Source organism: Argopecten irradians, chromosome 10 (genome assembly GCF_041381155.1).
Source record: "Argopecten irradians isolate NY chromosome 10, Ai_NY, whole genome shotgun sequence".
Classification (NCBI taxonomy): Eukaryota; Metazoa; Mollusca; class Bivalvia; order Pectinida; family Pectinidae; genus Argopecten; species Argopecten irradians.
In genome coordinates, this window is record NC_091143.1 from 25,106,971 (window position 1) to 25,123,095 (window position 16,125).

The following is a 16,125-nucleotide window of genomic DNA, read 5'->3' on the forward strand; positions in this document are numbered from 1 at the left end:
GAGGAATTGTTTATCTATCATGTCGCAATGTCACAGAACGTTGGATTGTCCTTGTGGAGAAGGTTTTTTTAATAAGCACTCATTATGAAGAACAATAATGTTTAAAATTATATCTGGTGTCGTACTTAATACGTTTGTGTGTTTCAACCTGGTACTTCATTTGCATCGACCTATATAATTTGCCAAATCACATGCTTGGTGAACCGGAAATGACAATCTACTTGAAAGATCTCAGGAAACCCTGGCGAGACTCTGACATTTGACATAACCATCTAAAGAACAGATCCGGAGTCTTTGACTACGGGAATGGGACTAGACCAAAGTTATACATATTGGTAATTAATGAAATGTTTGATATATGATACACAATAGTGGGTAATTAATCAATCGACACTCCGTCAATTGAATGACGTACTACAATTGTGCATTGCTTCTTTGAAGCTCTAAAGCACCAGGTGAATACCAGGCCACAAAAATACATGATTACATGACGTGCACATATTTCGTATTTCCCTATTTCTTATTTTATATTATGTTATCTACGGATATATTTTATATTTATGCTGTTTTATTCATCCATTTATTTCTCTTTTGTAGACATATAAGACCTTTTTCTCAAAACTAATGAATTAAAATTATTGTTGATAGCTTTATAGTGATCATGGATACACCCTACTCAATGCTCAATGTTGTTTTTATTCGTTTCATTTTTAATATCTATAAGCAAAAGCTACTGAAAATATTGTTTCTTTCATGAGAGATTTATTTTTGCGAATTTCGCGATCAAGGTAAATTTGTGAACTTTTCTTTCCGCAAATTGATATCTTCCACAAATATTTTGAAATGCATTTTTATTCAATTTTAAATCCGGGACACTTACTCTTCGTAAACACGGAAATCGCGAAAAGAACCCACGAAAGAAAGTTAGATTTTATATAGTTATTCAGTAAAAAATATGCTTACCTGAAATTTCAATGTGAATATTTCTTCTTTTTTTTTCGTTTTATATAACTTGAAAGTCTGGTTTATCGTTTATTTACTGTAATTTGTATCACCACATTGTTGTTTGGTTGTTTTTTTTTTTTTTTTTTTTTTAATTTAAATTTTTTATTTTGTTTGCATTTTCCCCCATTTCTTTTCTATTTCCATATTGATTTGTAAAAGATATAATGAATTCTTAACTTTGAACGATTGGAAAATATCATATGTTTCAGATATGTTTAATTTCTTACTAAATAAATTTTGGAAGAATTTTAATATGACAAACAACCTGTGTCGGTTGATCCTTCTATATTTAATATATGAGTTCGTGGGTTCACTGACGATACAAATCTCACTGCGTGCCAACAAGAAATTGTTTAACGTATCATTATACCTGGCCAACATTTAAATTTTTTTCTCTAAGTGTTTTTATCCGATTAAGCCACAAGAGATTATATACATATATATAAATAGTTGTTATGACCTTGGCACTGACATTGACAGCGTAAACCACGCGCACGTGGTGGGAATTAAAGTCAAACAATTAGTGCCAACTTACTTCTATATTTTGGGGTGTTTTATGATTTTTTTTTCCATTGGCCTCGATCACTTCTCTTGACACCACCTAACATGTGACCATTGGATGAGCGTTCGTTCCATCTAGGATACAACATAGTTCATCAAATATTCTGTTTAATCGTAACATCCATTTTTAATATAGAGACACGATTACTTTTCCGTTGTCACGTGTGAAATGAAAAAGTGTGATCTGCAGGAAATGAAGTTTACTGTACATTTCGGTGAGGCAAAACTATATGTTAGAAAAGTGTTCCTTCTATTAGAAGGAGTATGACCCAAACATTCCACAATCTCTCCAAAAAACAACACATCCACCACACACAACAAAACACATAAATCAGATTAAGATGTCCTCAAGTAAACTTAGCTGTTAAAAATCTCCTTTTTACCTAAATTTAGGGCTAAAATTGAATTACTCACGTCATAAGGAACTTTTGGCAAACGCGTCGATATAGTTTATAGACAACATGTATTGATGTATAATTAATTTAGTAGACATTGGCTAGACGGGGTATCTATCCATGAACCGGCTATGTAGATGTGTTGAACTGTAACAGGTACATCGGGGGCGATATCGGTGATAACCACGTGGTGGCACATATGATTTATAGTGAAGTAGATTAAGTCTGTATGATATATGTGTATTACGTTATATAGGTAAAATACGTTATTATTGCACTTTTAAAACCGCCATTACATCTTGGCTAGACTGGCCACCAGTCTCTAGAATATTTTTAAACAACATTAGAAGTGCTTGATATTTTATATTTTTGTCTTTACGACGTGTATGATTCCAAAGTTTCAAATAAGCTGGGAGAAGAGAGATAATTATTAAAACTCTGATAAGCATTTTCGAACTAAATCATTTCCGATTTAATAACGAGTCTTTATTGATAGCTAAAAAAATCTGCAAAATGAAAGAGAAGAAGCGATAACGAAGGAGACAGTACAGTACAATTATACCGTATTGGCGACTATTTTCGGGGGCCAACATTTTCGCAATTTGGACTTAAAAGGACAGAAATTTAACTGTTAAGGTTTCAAAATTTTGCGATTTGGCTGCAAGGGTAACTGCACTTTATCAGTTTCTTTTTAAGCTTTCGCAGATCAAGTTTTTGCAACCATAGCGATGTATCGCGGAACCGCGACAACATCAATCCAACAGAAATCTAGAAACGTCTGGATTTAATAAGCAATTCAGGAAGATAAAGTGCGCGGTCTCTTTTTTGTCGTTATTTGAAATTTTATGTGATATCTGGTTCAACTAGCATTCTGAGTTCGACCCCCAGTAGGATGATTCATATTCACTCTTACTTCTTAGAATCGTCATCTACAAATATAAAGGGAATTCTAACAACCATTTTTTGTTATCATATTTTAGTTCCAATAATAAAAAATATTTGACTTCTTTTTCTTGTCCTGTGAATTATCTTCCACTGTAGGTCCCGTTTTTCAACATCCACATTTAGTCAGGATTCTACATATAAACGAAAAATAAAGGAGATTCTCGTTAAAAGGATTATGGAGGGTCATTATGGGTAAGTGTTTCGCTTCATTGACGATACCTGATATACGGATCTCAGTCAAAATCTGGACAAGTGACAATTCACATTGGGTTCGAGTGGTCAGGACAAACAAGCCGTGCTCAAAGTATCTCATTATCGGAATGAAGTTGTGATTCCGATATAGGTTTAGGTAGTTACTTGTTTTTCGCCCCATGACTCGGCCTAACACTAGATTCTGTCTTACTCACTGATATAGCGTCTCCTTCTAACCAGTACCACCAGGATCCTGTAACATTTTAGTCTCACCCGTCAACAACTCATGTCTTAGCGAAGACAAGTTATGATAAAGTTTAGCTTCCTATTGTAATGCTCGGTGTTTTTGGTTGATTACACAGATAAATGATAGAGCGAAGAAACAGTCCCATGTTTCGATAGGTGAAGACACGACCTATCGACACATTAAATACGACCTCCTTTAACTTGTTTCGGGACCTTTACAGCGGTTCAGCGGTTATAGTTGATATGTCAGATAGGCGGTAGACCGACGGCAATATACACTGTAAACTAATGTGTGTTTTAAGTTAGTAAATTAGTTCAAGACACGCATATCGCTAATGGCACTAACCGTTTAATGTTTCGGTTCGTATGTGACACAATAGGGCTGGGACCCAGAGAAATGTTAATTAATTGGGATACAAACATCTATTGAAACATATTTGATACAGTTAATGTTAACTTGAGGAACATAACTTTCAACATCAACTAGGAGGAGAATGGAGGATTGTACTTCATGGACGGCGATAGTACTGTGTTTACTATGTTTACAATATACTGGTAGGTATACTGGAATTTAATGATAACGCAGGTAATATCCGGGCTCATTTACACAAAAGTATCTAGATTTTAGAATGTGAGAAATATCGGATTTCATCAAATAAGAGTGATTTTAATCGAGTGTTTAAAACCTCTTCAAGGAAACTTTTCAACAGAACTTAAATATGTCAGCCGAATCATTTCATCATAAGGTCATATTGACTTCAATGTTGATGCAAACAGTCACTGATACTGTTGATTCTAGTGTTTATCGTGAGATCTAGAATATAAAAATGTTGCTGCAAAGACACGATGAAGGCGACTGTAGGTAGCTTTACGGTGGCAAATGGACATTGTTTAGTCTCAAAGACGACCATGATTCTATTCTATGATTAGGCGTCAAATGGTATCATATTGTTACTCACTCATCTTCGTTTAATTACATCGGAAACTCCGGTTTCCTATCACAGTTTTACCTTCCGAATTCACTTTTTGCATGTCCACAGGTCTAACCATGTAAATATTACTTCTAACAAAATCGTTGTCTAGTTCAGTTCATCGTACCACTGATGAAAATAGGAAACCGACAGATACCATATAGGAAAACCAACAGATACCAAATAGAATAACCAACCGATACCAGATAGAATATCCAACCTATACCAAATAGGAAAACCAACAGATACCAAATAGAATACTAACCGATACCAGATAGAATATCCAACCTATACCAAATAGGAAAACCAACAGATACCAAATAGAATACTAACCGATACCAGATAGAATATCCAACCTATACCAAATAGGAAAACCAACAGATACCAAATAGAATAACCAACCGATACCAGATATGATATTCAACCGAAACCAAATAGGAAAACCAAAAGATACCAAACAGGATAACCAACAAATACCAAATAAAATAACCAACAGATACCAAAGAGGATAACCAACATATACCAAAAAGGATAACCAACATATATCAAATAAGATGACAGATAAAAATGGTTAACCAACAGACACCAAATAGAATAACCAACATATACCAAATAGAATAACCAACAAATACCAAATAGAATAACCAACAAATCCAAATAGAATAACCAACAAATACCAAATAAGATTACCAACAGATATTAAATAGAATAACCAACAGACACCAAATAGGAAAACCAACAGATACCAAATAAGATAACCAACAAATATCAAATAGAATAACCAACAAATATCAAATAGAATAACCAACAAATACCAAATAGGATAATTAACATAAACCAAATAGAATAACCAACAGACACCAAATAGGATAAACAACAGAAAACAAATAGGATAACCAACATTTACCAAATAAAATAACCAACAGGTACCAAATAGGAATATCAACAGATACCAAATAGGATAAACAACAGATACAGATGAAAAAGGATAACCAACATATACCAAATAGGATAACCACCAGATACTAAACAGGAAAACCAAACGATATCAAATAGGAAAACCAACACATACCAAATAAAATAACCTACAGATACCAAATAGAGTAACCAACAGATACCAAATAGAAAAACAAATTGATACCAAATAGGATAACCAACAGACACCAAATGATAACCATCAGATATCTAATACAATAACCAATAGATACTAAATAGGATAACCAACAGATACCAAATAGAATAACCAACCGATACGAAATAGGATAATCAATAGATACCAAATATGATAACCAACCGATACGAAATAGGATAACCAACCGATACCAAATATGATAACCAACAGATACCAAATAGGATAATCAATAGATACCAAACAGGATAATCAATAGATACCAAATAGGATAATCAATAGATACCAAACAGGATAATCAATAGATACCAAATAGGATAATCAATAGATACCAAACCGGATAATCAATAGATACCAAATAGGATAATCAATAGATACCAAATATGATAACCAACCGATACGAAATAGGATAACCAACCGATACCAAATATGATAACCAACCGATACCAAATATGATAACCAACCGATACCAAATAGGATAACCAACAGATACCAAATAGGATAATCAATAGATACCAAACAGGATAATCAATAGATACCAAATAGGATAATCAATAGATACCAAACAGGATAATCAATAGATACCAAATAGGATAATCAATAGATACCAAATAAGATAACCAACATATACCAAATGAATAACCAACCGATACCAAATACGATAACCATCAGATACCAAATACGATAACCAACAGATACCAAATAGAATAACCAACAAATACCAAATGCATAACCAACCGATACCAAATAGGATAACCAACATATATCGAATAAGATAACCAACAGATACCAAACAGAAAATTACACCTTCCGTTTAACCCCCATAACTCACAAAGGACACCGACCTGACTATAAGCATATGTCATATCCTGTCCTAAACCCCGGGTATCTGTTAACAAAAATAATGCTTATCGGTCATGGCCACCAGAGAGCCAAATTGACACTCCTCCTTTATCTGAACTCATTTCGTCTTGTAATTCATATTTTCGTGTTAGGTTACAAGCGAGCTCCACAAGTCATCAATTCAAATATCTCGTGAGTTAGTGTTTGAGAATGTATCATTGAATTAACGGTTTTGCCTAGATTACTGAAAATAGTCTGTATTTATTTCACGATTTACCCGTACCAAGGCAAATGTATAGTTGGTGCTATATTTTAATGAGTTTATAGGGAACAACTAACTAAATGAGAAAAAAAAACTTCGAAATGACCCCTTTGTATACAAGATTGAGCCCTGGACAGAATTTTAACCCGGCCGCTGATTGGCTGGCTAATTATGAATTTCAAAAGTAAAAATGTTTTCTGACAGGTAATTATTCCTAAATAACCATAATATGAATTTGGAAATTCATATTGAGATTTAGGTGCAAAATATCAATTTTGATAATGAATAGGTAAAAACATTAGAATTTCAGGATTTATTAGTGCAAAATGTTGGAGTTTGAGCAGAAGGACCCAAACCTTTTTCTATCTAGTTTTATATGAGAACCTAGACTTTAATTATACAACACAAAAGCTACATGTAACTTATATTCCTTTGTTTTAATAATACATAACAAAACTTTAACAGTTTAACACTGTGGTGAATGTAAAATTATTTAGTTGTTTGTTCTCTATAAGTAATATTATTGTACCATGGCCCTTATCAGTCGACATTGTAAGCCCACAATTTGTACTAGTGTACAGATACATTTTGCTTTTCTGACATTCTACACTCCACGATATTACATGTGTAGAATGTACATGTACAGAATAATAGTTTACTTTTTACACTCCAAAGTTGCATGTGCATAATGTACATGTACATATTACTAGTTTGCCTTTGATATATTACACCCAAATTCAAATTGAGAAAAAAGAAGCTATCAACAATCCAGAAATACATTTAGATGACAAAAACGAGGAGCGTGATATACGATCAGATTCAGATTTTCTAGCACGACAAATTATTCAATAGACCATATGCATACAAAATTGAAACAAAAAATGTAAAATATTTTATCGAATGAGTGTTGAAAACTTAAACACAGCATATTGTATATTGTACCACTGGGCTCTTAAAGTAGGTCATTTAATCAATTTGACCTTGTAATCTATGAAGAGTATTTGATTCCATAACATCTGTGAATTCAGAAGAAGGATTCTGAAATTTGTGTCATTTTGATCCTGTTAGATCCAAGCCCTCTGACCTGGGATCAGACAAGACCAGTTTGTATATGATGCTAAAATGCTATCTTGGACAAAGAATAATATCTATGAAAATCGAGCTAATAATGGTCATACATGTTTTTCCCTATATAAACTACTGTGTATCTGATCCCCTTTCCAGGGGAAAATCTGAAACCCAGGGGCCATAAAATTCACATTTTGTTTGTAAAGGGCTTTTAAACTGCTCTATCTGTAAAGAGTATCTAATTCAACTACATCTGTGAGTTGAGGAGTAGATTTTAGGTGTACGATGTCCAATGTATGTTTGTTATTCTTCAATATGAAAAATCTTATGAAAGATAACTAAAATAAGAATTTGAAAAACAAAGTAAAATTTATATGAATGTGTGTGTGGTTGTTGATGCTATGGATAAATATCATGTATATAATTTGAAAACTTTTTAAACATGAAAAATGAAAATGATAAAAAAAGACAAACGTTCCACTATTACAAGGCCAAACAACAAAGTCTCCTAAAACATAAAGACTCCCACACAAGTAATACATTCCGTGTATGGAAGGCCGACCTTATTTGACCTCAGCCATTTATGGAACGTTAAGACTAATGGGATAATCAATTACCTAAATCGTCTCTAAGTGTTCCATGAATCTCATTAAAACTGTTCTGCATACTTTCCTTGAGGCTGGCTCCGGTTGTGATGATAAGATGTTTTTTTTATTCCATGTGTATATGGAGATACGAACGCTACTTTGCTGTTTGATCATTTATTTACCAACTACAAAAGTGGTGTCCGACCATATTGTGACAATAACAATGCCACTTCTGTTAGATTAGATCTCGCCCTCAGACAAATCATTGACCTGGTAAGTGTATCGTATACTTTCTTAGATGATATTTAAGTCTTGTCTAACATACTGCTCTTATATCGAATGGTCTCATAAGGTGTAAACTAAAGAAAGAAATATTTATTTTGAATTCACAATAGCTTTCCCTATTATTAGGCACACAATCACAGGTCTATATTTGCCACTGATGTAAGATTACCTGCTACACATGTAACTATTTCAAACATAAACGTATTTAACTCTTGATAATTTCAGGACGAGCCATCACAAATTCTGACGGTGAACCTCTGGGTACGAATGGTAAGTATGATACATATCTCAATATCCCTACATCGTCATGAACATATGGGCATTTCTTTTTTCTATTTTAGTATTCCATAGCTAAATAAGAATTAAATATATTTCATTGAATGCACGATATCACTTTTCAACTGGAGGAGGGATTTTGAGAACAGTATTCCGCCATTACAAATAAAAGATTATAAATAAAACCCTGTAGAGACCAACCATAAATAATTTTACATAGACAAAAGTGTTAAACTTTGTTAAAGTTTTGTACTGTATTATTAATACAAAGGAATATTAGTTAGCTATTGTGTTCTATAATTAAAGTCTAGGTTCTCATATAACACTAAAGAGAGAAAAAAAGTTTGGGTCCTTCTGCTCAAACTCCAACCAGGGTAGCTTTATTGAAATCAGGCGCATTTTGCACTAAAAATCCTGAAATTCTAATGCTTTTACCTATTCATTATCAAAGTTGATATTTTGAACCTAAATATCAATATGAATTTCCAAATTCATATCATGGTTATCTAGGAATAATTACCTGTCAGAAAACATTTTTACTTTTGAAATTCATAATTAGCCAGCCAATCAGCGGCTGGGTTAAATTCTATCCATTTCGAAGGTATTTTTTTATTTAGTTGGTTGATCCCTGTAAGGACGGACAAAAACGGGGTAGAATTGCCTGGAATTGTAAGATAATGTTAAAAATGAAATTGGATAAGATCCTTCTAAGCTTTTCAAATGTATGATCCTTGCATTATCTCATCGGAAAACAGTTTGTAACGATCGTATTTGAATTCAACGGTGATGAATGTAGCAAAAGAGTCAACCTATCGCAATAATTTCAGAACTCATAAGACGTCTAGTTATCTATGAAAATAAGTATTTGATGTTATGCTCTGTCAACCTCTCTAGACTATTACAATCACTCTGTTCCGGGTTAGTGGAAACTCCAATGTGGATGTAGGAAGAGATGTTCATTAAGATGAAACTTTAGGTATGTAAACTTCTGGTTTGAGCCGTCATTCTTTGCTGTCAACTTCCCTATTATCAACTTCTTCTAATGGGTTTCGAATGTTCCAAGGTCCCAGCTCTTTGAAGTAGTAATTGCAGGAAATGTATATTATCTGCATTTTGTACTAAAATAACCAAGGGTTCGTTATATATGTAGTCTTGGTTGCATGGTAGATTCACGTCTTATTAATTATACAAAGCTCTCTCTTGCAGTTTTGGACAGATTGTCAGCTGACCTGGGTCCCCTCTGCCTTTGGAGGGCTAGGTAACATAGCGGTGCCGTTCAAATATTTGTGGATTCCCGACCTTACGCTTTATGATGGGTAGGCACAACTAGGTCTTTCTTCAACAATTCACCTTTCAAAGTAAAGTAAATGATTTATTTATGGTCAAAATGTATTGTGACAATAGTATTTGAATGTTAATTTGATGGCCTAAGTTTCTATCATTGAATGTGTTCAGTTTACACCTTTAATTAAAGGAAACGTGTAAAAATCGACACATGAAAGTAGTGATAAGATTGGATTCCTATATTTCTCCCCATAAATATTTGTTTTACTATCTACTGGCAGCACTTCCGGCGACTTCCCGGGGTATGATGGGTACCGAGCGAACATATACTCTGATGGATCAGTTTATTATAACTTTCCAACCGTCGTCGAAAGTCGTTGTCTCGTGGACGTAGAAAGGTTTCCCTATGATACCCAAAAATGTGGCATGACCTTTGGCTCCTGGTCGCACCATGGTTACGAGATGGACCTTATCTACAAGAACCCGTATGGAGATCTCTCTTCGTCTGTCATTAATGTGGAATGGAACATTTCTAGTTTTACTGCTGTAAGAAACGTTGTGTATTACGGTTGCTGTCCCGAACCATATCCTGACGTCACTTTCTACCTTACAATCAAACGAAAGCCCGCCTTTTACGTCGTAAACATCATCATCCCGACCTTCCTCATTACCGGGATTGGTATCCTCGGTTTCTTTCTGCCTGTGGAGTCTGGAGAGAAAGTGTCGTTACAAATTACGGTGATGTTGGCCTTGGCAGTGTTTCAGCTACTAGTCGCAGATTCTCTACCTCCTTCGGCGGACGCTACCCCACTTATCGGTAAGATTTTGCAATACAATAGTACTGATCCTAACAATTTAAATGCCAGTCTGAAAATAAGTGGCCTGACATAATATTACTACAACCCCCCTCTCTCTTTGGATCAATAGCTCGATTGTCATGATGGGGAGGTGTCAAGTGTTGACTATAGGTCAGTGTTTTTTCTCCTGTTACTCCGGCTTTCCTCTACCTCGTAAACCTATCACGTCCTAAAATTACCCGGTTAGTAGAATGTTAAATCAATTCAAACAAAATCAAACAGAGACAAAAACAAGAAATACCGTTGTTATATCAAAAGGCCCAACTAATATATAGGCTGTAGCTACTATCTTACCATTTAAAATATACTGTAGGTTTTGTTACCTCGTTTTTTCAGCGATCTACTTCAATTTTTGTCTGTTTCTCGTCGGCTTTGCTTGTGTTATGGCAGTGGTAGTCTTGTCAATATACTACCAGATAGCAGATGAGATGCGGCGAATCATAGCGAGAATATTCCTGGGAAAGTTGGCACGTTTACTGTGGGTTTTTGTTCCGGAGATAGAGGACGATGAACCAGAAAGTAAAGAACACTCGAATGAGGTATAATAATTAATTAAATATATGGATTGGTTTTTTTTTAATAATAACAAATGTTATAGATATGTATTATTTCGTAATTGCGACTGATAAAAAAACAACAGAAAACGTGAAACGTTAACACTGTCTCATTTGCAATTACTGTTATCTCTTCGATATATGATTTTTCTTATATAACTAGATATTATAATGTTCGTAATTTAAAACTTATTATCAACTCAACTTAGGACTCTCATTTAAATGATACGACATAATGAGGTTTAAGATTTACTTTTATGCCATCAAAAAAGAACTTTCCCTTTGATAATGTTTCAGGCAGATCCCTCGCCCCCTCGCCAGGCTAATGGTACCAATACGTCGGTAGTAAAGTTGGGAAACTCAAAAATTGGTACAGAAAATGACAAACCAAAAGGCAAACGTGTTGTAAAAGTCACACAAGACCACTGGAACTCTCTGTCCAAGGTTGTCGATAGATTGGCGTGTATAACTTTCATACTGATTGGCACTATAGGCACAGGGATTGTGTTTAGTAAATTTAACGAGGATTAACGGACAGAAATACATTGTGGTTACATCGAAAACGAAAAGTGCATACAACGTAACACTATTGTCATCCGATAGGTATTGCGTGACCACATAATTTTCATGAGACACATATTTTTTGCGTATTCTCGCGGGAGGGTCGAACGTGAACTAATATGGTTCATGTTTTATGTATAAATGAAATTGTCAGGAAGAGCCCTTGGTCTCTATACATTACATTATACATTACATATTTGCGAATACGTTGAAAATAACGAGGAAGTGAAATATTATACACACGAAAGTGGTTTGTAGTATAAGCTATTCTTACCATCGCACACACAACATTGTCATTTGATTGAGTAAAATTGATATATGGTTCATTTTTACACATTTGATATTAATTGTTTTTAATTTAGCTTTTAAACTATCGAAACCATTGAACACATCGTTTAACATTGTCATAAGATTGAATATAATTTTGATATACATGTAAAAGGCTCTTTCCTTTCATATGTGGATATGAAGGATATTCTAGCAAATGGTCACAAAATGCAAAACCTGACACTGACGGTTTTACAAATATTTTTGATACCAATGGTACAATATCTCTATCTTTCGTATATGCATATGGAAGAGGATTTCTGTCTCATATATCGACGTTTTGATAATAATGATATCAAGAATCGAATTTAATTTAGTTCGTAGAAAACTGCGACTGAACGTCAATTTTCCATACAAAAAATATATATATATAGATATTTTAACGCAAATCCCGTTTGTTGCGTTCTGTACGGTAGTTATAGTTTCTGAAAATAACGTTAAACTTTACCGAGGAAATAATTTTGTAATTTTGTTGACGCAGTGGCATCATACGATTGTATTACATTGGTAGCCATGCCATAAAGCAGCATATATATATACAGGGATAAGTCAGAATTGTCCTCATGGCTATGAGATAATAAATTATGATACATACATTACATAATATCATCACCTTTTAACTTAAAGGCCATAAATATCACGAAATTCATTCCATAACAATTAGCAGAACATCCATAAATATATAATGGTTATCAAGTTATCTACGTCATAATAATCATATACCCGTGTAAACTACCATCATATACTGTAAAAGATATTAATACCACTAATAGAATCTTTCCTATCTAGAGAACGTGACAACGAAATCACAGCTAAAGGGAGTAATTCATGAACGTTCAACACGAGGCTCGTCGAGGTCTGGGCATTCATGAATTCCCCAAGGGTAATGATTTTGTTGGCACACCCTTATAGGTAGGGAACGTTGTCTTTTCTCCCATATACAAAAAAACGAGTTAATCATCTTATAAAAATCCTTTTCGCCACGACATGAACATGGTTCCGTCGACTGCACGTCAATATTTATGACGTCATCGACAATATGCACGACAAGACTACATCGCATGAAGACTTTACGTCACGTTATTGTTTACCGCAATCTGACATATGCTAGGGATTGACAGTGACATCTTTAACAGTTAAAACCGGTGACCAATTAGTGAATAGTGTGAGTAGTTTAGATCAATCACTTCCCTTCATTTCAGCCCGTCAGTACTACCCTTCATTTCAGCCCGTCAGTACTTCCCTTCATTTCAGCCCGTCAGTGCTTCCCTTCATTTCAGCCCGTCAGTACTTCCCTTCATTTCAGCCCGTCAGTACTTCCTTTCATTTCAGCCCGTCAGTGCTTCCCTTCATTTCAGCCCGTCAGTACTTCACCTCATTTCAACTCGTCAGTACTTCCCTTCATTTCAGCCCGTCAGTGCTTCCCTTCATTTCAGTCCGTCAGTGCTTCCCTTCATTTCAGCCCGTCAGTACTTCACTTCAGCCCGTCAGTGCTTCCCTTCATTTCAGCCCGTCAGTGCTTCCCTTCATTTCAGCCCGTCAGTACTTCCCTTCATTTCAGCCCGTCAGTACTTCACTTCATTTCAGCCCGTCAGTGCTTCCCTTCATTTCAGATGAAGCAGAATATTTCAGTTGTAATACCGATGTTTTTCTTAGTTAATGTATCTGATGATATGTGATAAACAATATGTGTTACATTTGTTGCCAGGTTAAACAAAATGTATGAAGTTAGTTACCCGTGTGTGTAAAGATGAGTTAAATGGGATTTTTAAAAATTCAATTGAAGTCTTCGATCGTTCACACACATGTACAAAATTGATTCATAGAAAAATGTTGATTTACTAACAACTTGATTGAAATGTGTATATGTATATACTGTGTGTTTTGTTTGTTTGTTTGGGCTTTTCTTGTTGTTGATTATTTCCAGACCAATTACCTTCAATGTCAATAAAATGTTAGATACAAGCCTGGATATCATTTTACTTTGCAGACATCGATTGTACAAATACAAAGTGCCATTCATACATATGTTTAACAATATAGTCTTGGTAAGATACCTTAATTTTCTCATACAGTCCCAACAAAGGGACTTTTAGGTATGTCTTTAGAATGTTTCGTTGGTTTTTAGAATTAGAGAATGTCAGTAAACATACGAATATATCGAAAACAACTCCCAAGAAATTCAACTGACATAATTCCTTTTTATCAGCTTTTGTAATTGAGGGCTGTTGTATTGAGAATCTTTGAGTGTCATGTGTTTTCTACAACGTGATGTGTTAATGGGAAAGACCTATAATGTGTGAGCATTTCATCCCATGATGACGTCAAGACAAATCTTACAGTGACGTTATATAGGGTAAATCTCATAATAATCACAGTTTGACTTTGTTAAAAACAAAGTATCTCACGTAGGTTCTGTAGTTTTCGTGTCTAAAGGTTAAAGGGTTTTTCGTGTAGATGAAATTTCACTATATACAATTTAAACTTATTTGGTTCTACTTAAGTAAGTTTGAGAGATTTTCATTTAAAAATATCAACTATGCTTTTGTACAATCTATAATTTTTTTATGTTTCATTTCAGATAATTTTAATCAGAATCTTAAGTTGTTTTTCATGTATGTGATTGGTTTTGCACTTCGTTTTTTTCTTAATGGGTATCCTCTTATTCATCCTGGATACTCAAGGGGTTACTGTAACTGACGTTATATCCACCTCTGGACTATATCGTAGTTAACCTGGAGGCAATAGCACAGAACAGTAATTAATTTAGTCCTTTAATGTACATCAAAAGAGCCGTGTAACAGTACACTATGGTCGACAGTGTGAATTTGATGTTGCTTGTCGCTCTCACTGTAGTCTTCAAAGCAAATTTTCGAAGGCCTGTGATTGGTTCAGATTTTTTCTCCTGAGCTGCTTATTATAAGATAATACAGGGGTGGATATAACGTTATTATCTTGTAAGCGAAATTCATGTCGTTTTCTCTGAAAAGTGTGATGTTACGCTCGCAAAGCCATTACATTACAATCAATACCTTCTCTCAAGGGCAGATAACTATGTAATATTCAAATGCAGAACACATGTTATATGTGTAAAGAAATGTAATCCATTAATACTCTTTTGTGCATAACTTACAGACATTTTGTTATAGTGATGCCGATAATGACTTAGTAGTCACGTGAAGTCAGCGTTAAAACGGGAGTTTTTTCTTAAACTAAAAACTTTTGTTTGAATCACAATATTGCTAAATAAAAAACATTTCAATAAACTGACGGAGTTTTAATTGTTTCCTTTAGAAGTGAACGTTACTGACATTTGAAAGAAATAAAAAACAGAGGCAGTGACTCGTATTACTGTATGCTGTTTGGAAATATTCCTGATAAAAATCATCTAAACAAATGAAGAAGCTTGGTTGTGATTGATTCATTCATTTAGTGACAGCTATTGTCATTATAAACGACCTCCATATTTTCAAATTCCATGCCTCAGTCGGCCGAGAATACCGGCTATGCCATTGTAAGGACCTAGATCTATGGTAAAGGAAAGAGTAATCCAGAGTAATTGATTAGAACCGCATCAACAAATATCGCACTATTAACGACTATTATATCATAACTTTCCCAGACTACATCCATTTTGTTCACTTTCAGATTGTAAGAGGAAGACAACAAAATGAGAAGGAGATAACATCAAATAATACCCAAAAGAGACACACTAATACATATTCAAAACAAAATAAATGTACTGGTTTAAATCATTCCAAGACATGTTAGAATATG

General features: G+C 34.3%; 1 protein-coding gene across 1 annotated transcript; it reads left to right on the top strand.

Annotated features, from left to right (window-relative positions):
• The first annotated feature begins 3,598 nt into the window (after window positions 1-3,598).
• Window positions 3,599-15,542, top strand: LOC138333476 (neuronal acetylcholine receptor subunit alpha-10-like). The gene is made up of 7 exons (XM_069281878.1): window positions 3,599-3,899; window positions 8,338-8,477; window positions 8,715-8,759; window positions 9,972-10,081; window positions 10,331-10,866; window positions 11,243-11,445; window positions 11,758-15,542. The coding sequence occupies exons 1-7, from the start codon at window positions 3,839-3,841 to the stop codon at window positions 11,989-11,991; spliced, it is 1,329 nt and encodes a 442-aa protein (XP_069137979.1). The 5' UTR covers window positions 3,599-3,838; the 3' UTR covers window positions 11,992-15,542.
• The last annotated feature ends 583 nt before the right edge of the window (window positions 15,543-16,125 follow it).

Coding starts and splice junctions, on each gene's coding strand:
- LOC138333476 (XM_069281878.1), top strand. CDS start 3,839: ATGGAGGATTGTACTTCATGGACGGCGATAGTACTGTGTTTACTATGT. Junction 8,478..8,714: donor TCAGACAAATCATTGACCTG/GTAAGTGTATCG, acceptor TGATAATTTCAG/GACGAGCCATCACAAATTCT. Junction 8,760..9,971: donor TGAACCTCTGGGTACGAATG/GTAAGTATGATA, acceptor TCTCTCTTGCAG/TTTTGGACAGATTGTCAGCT.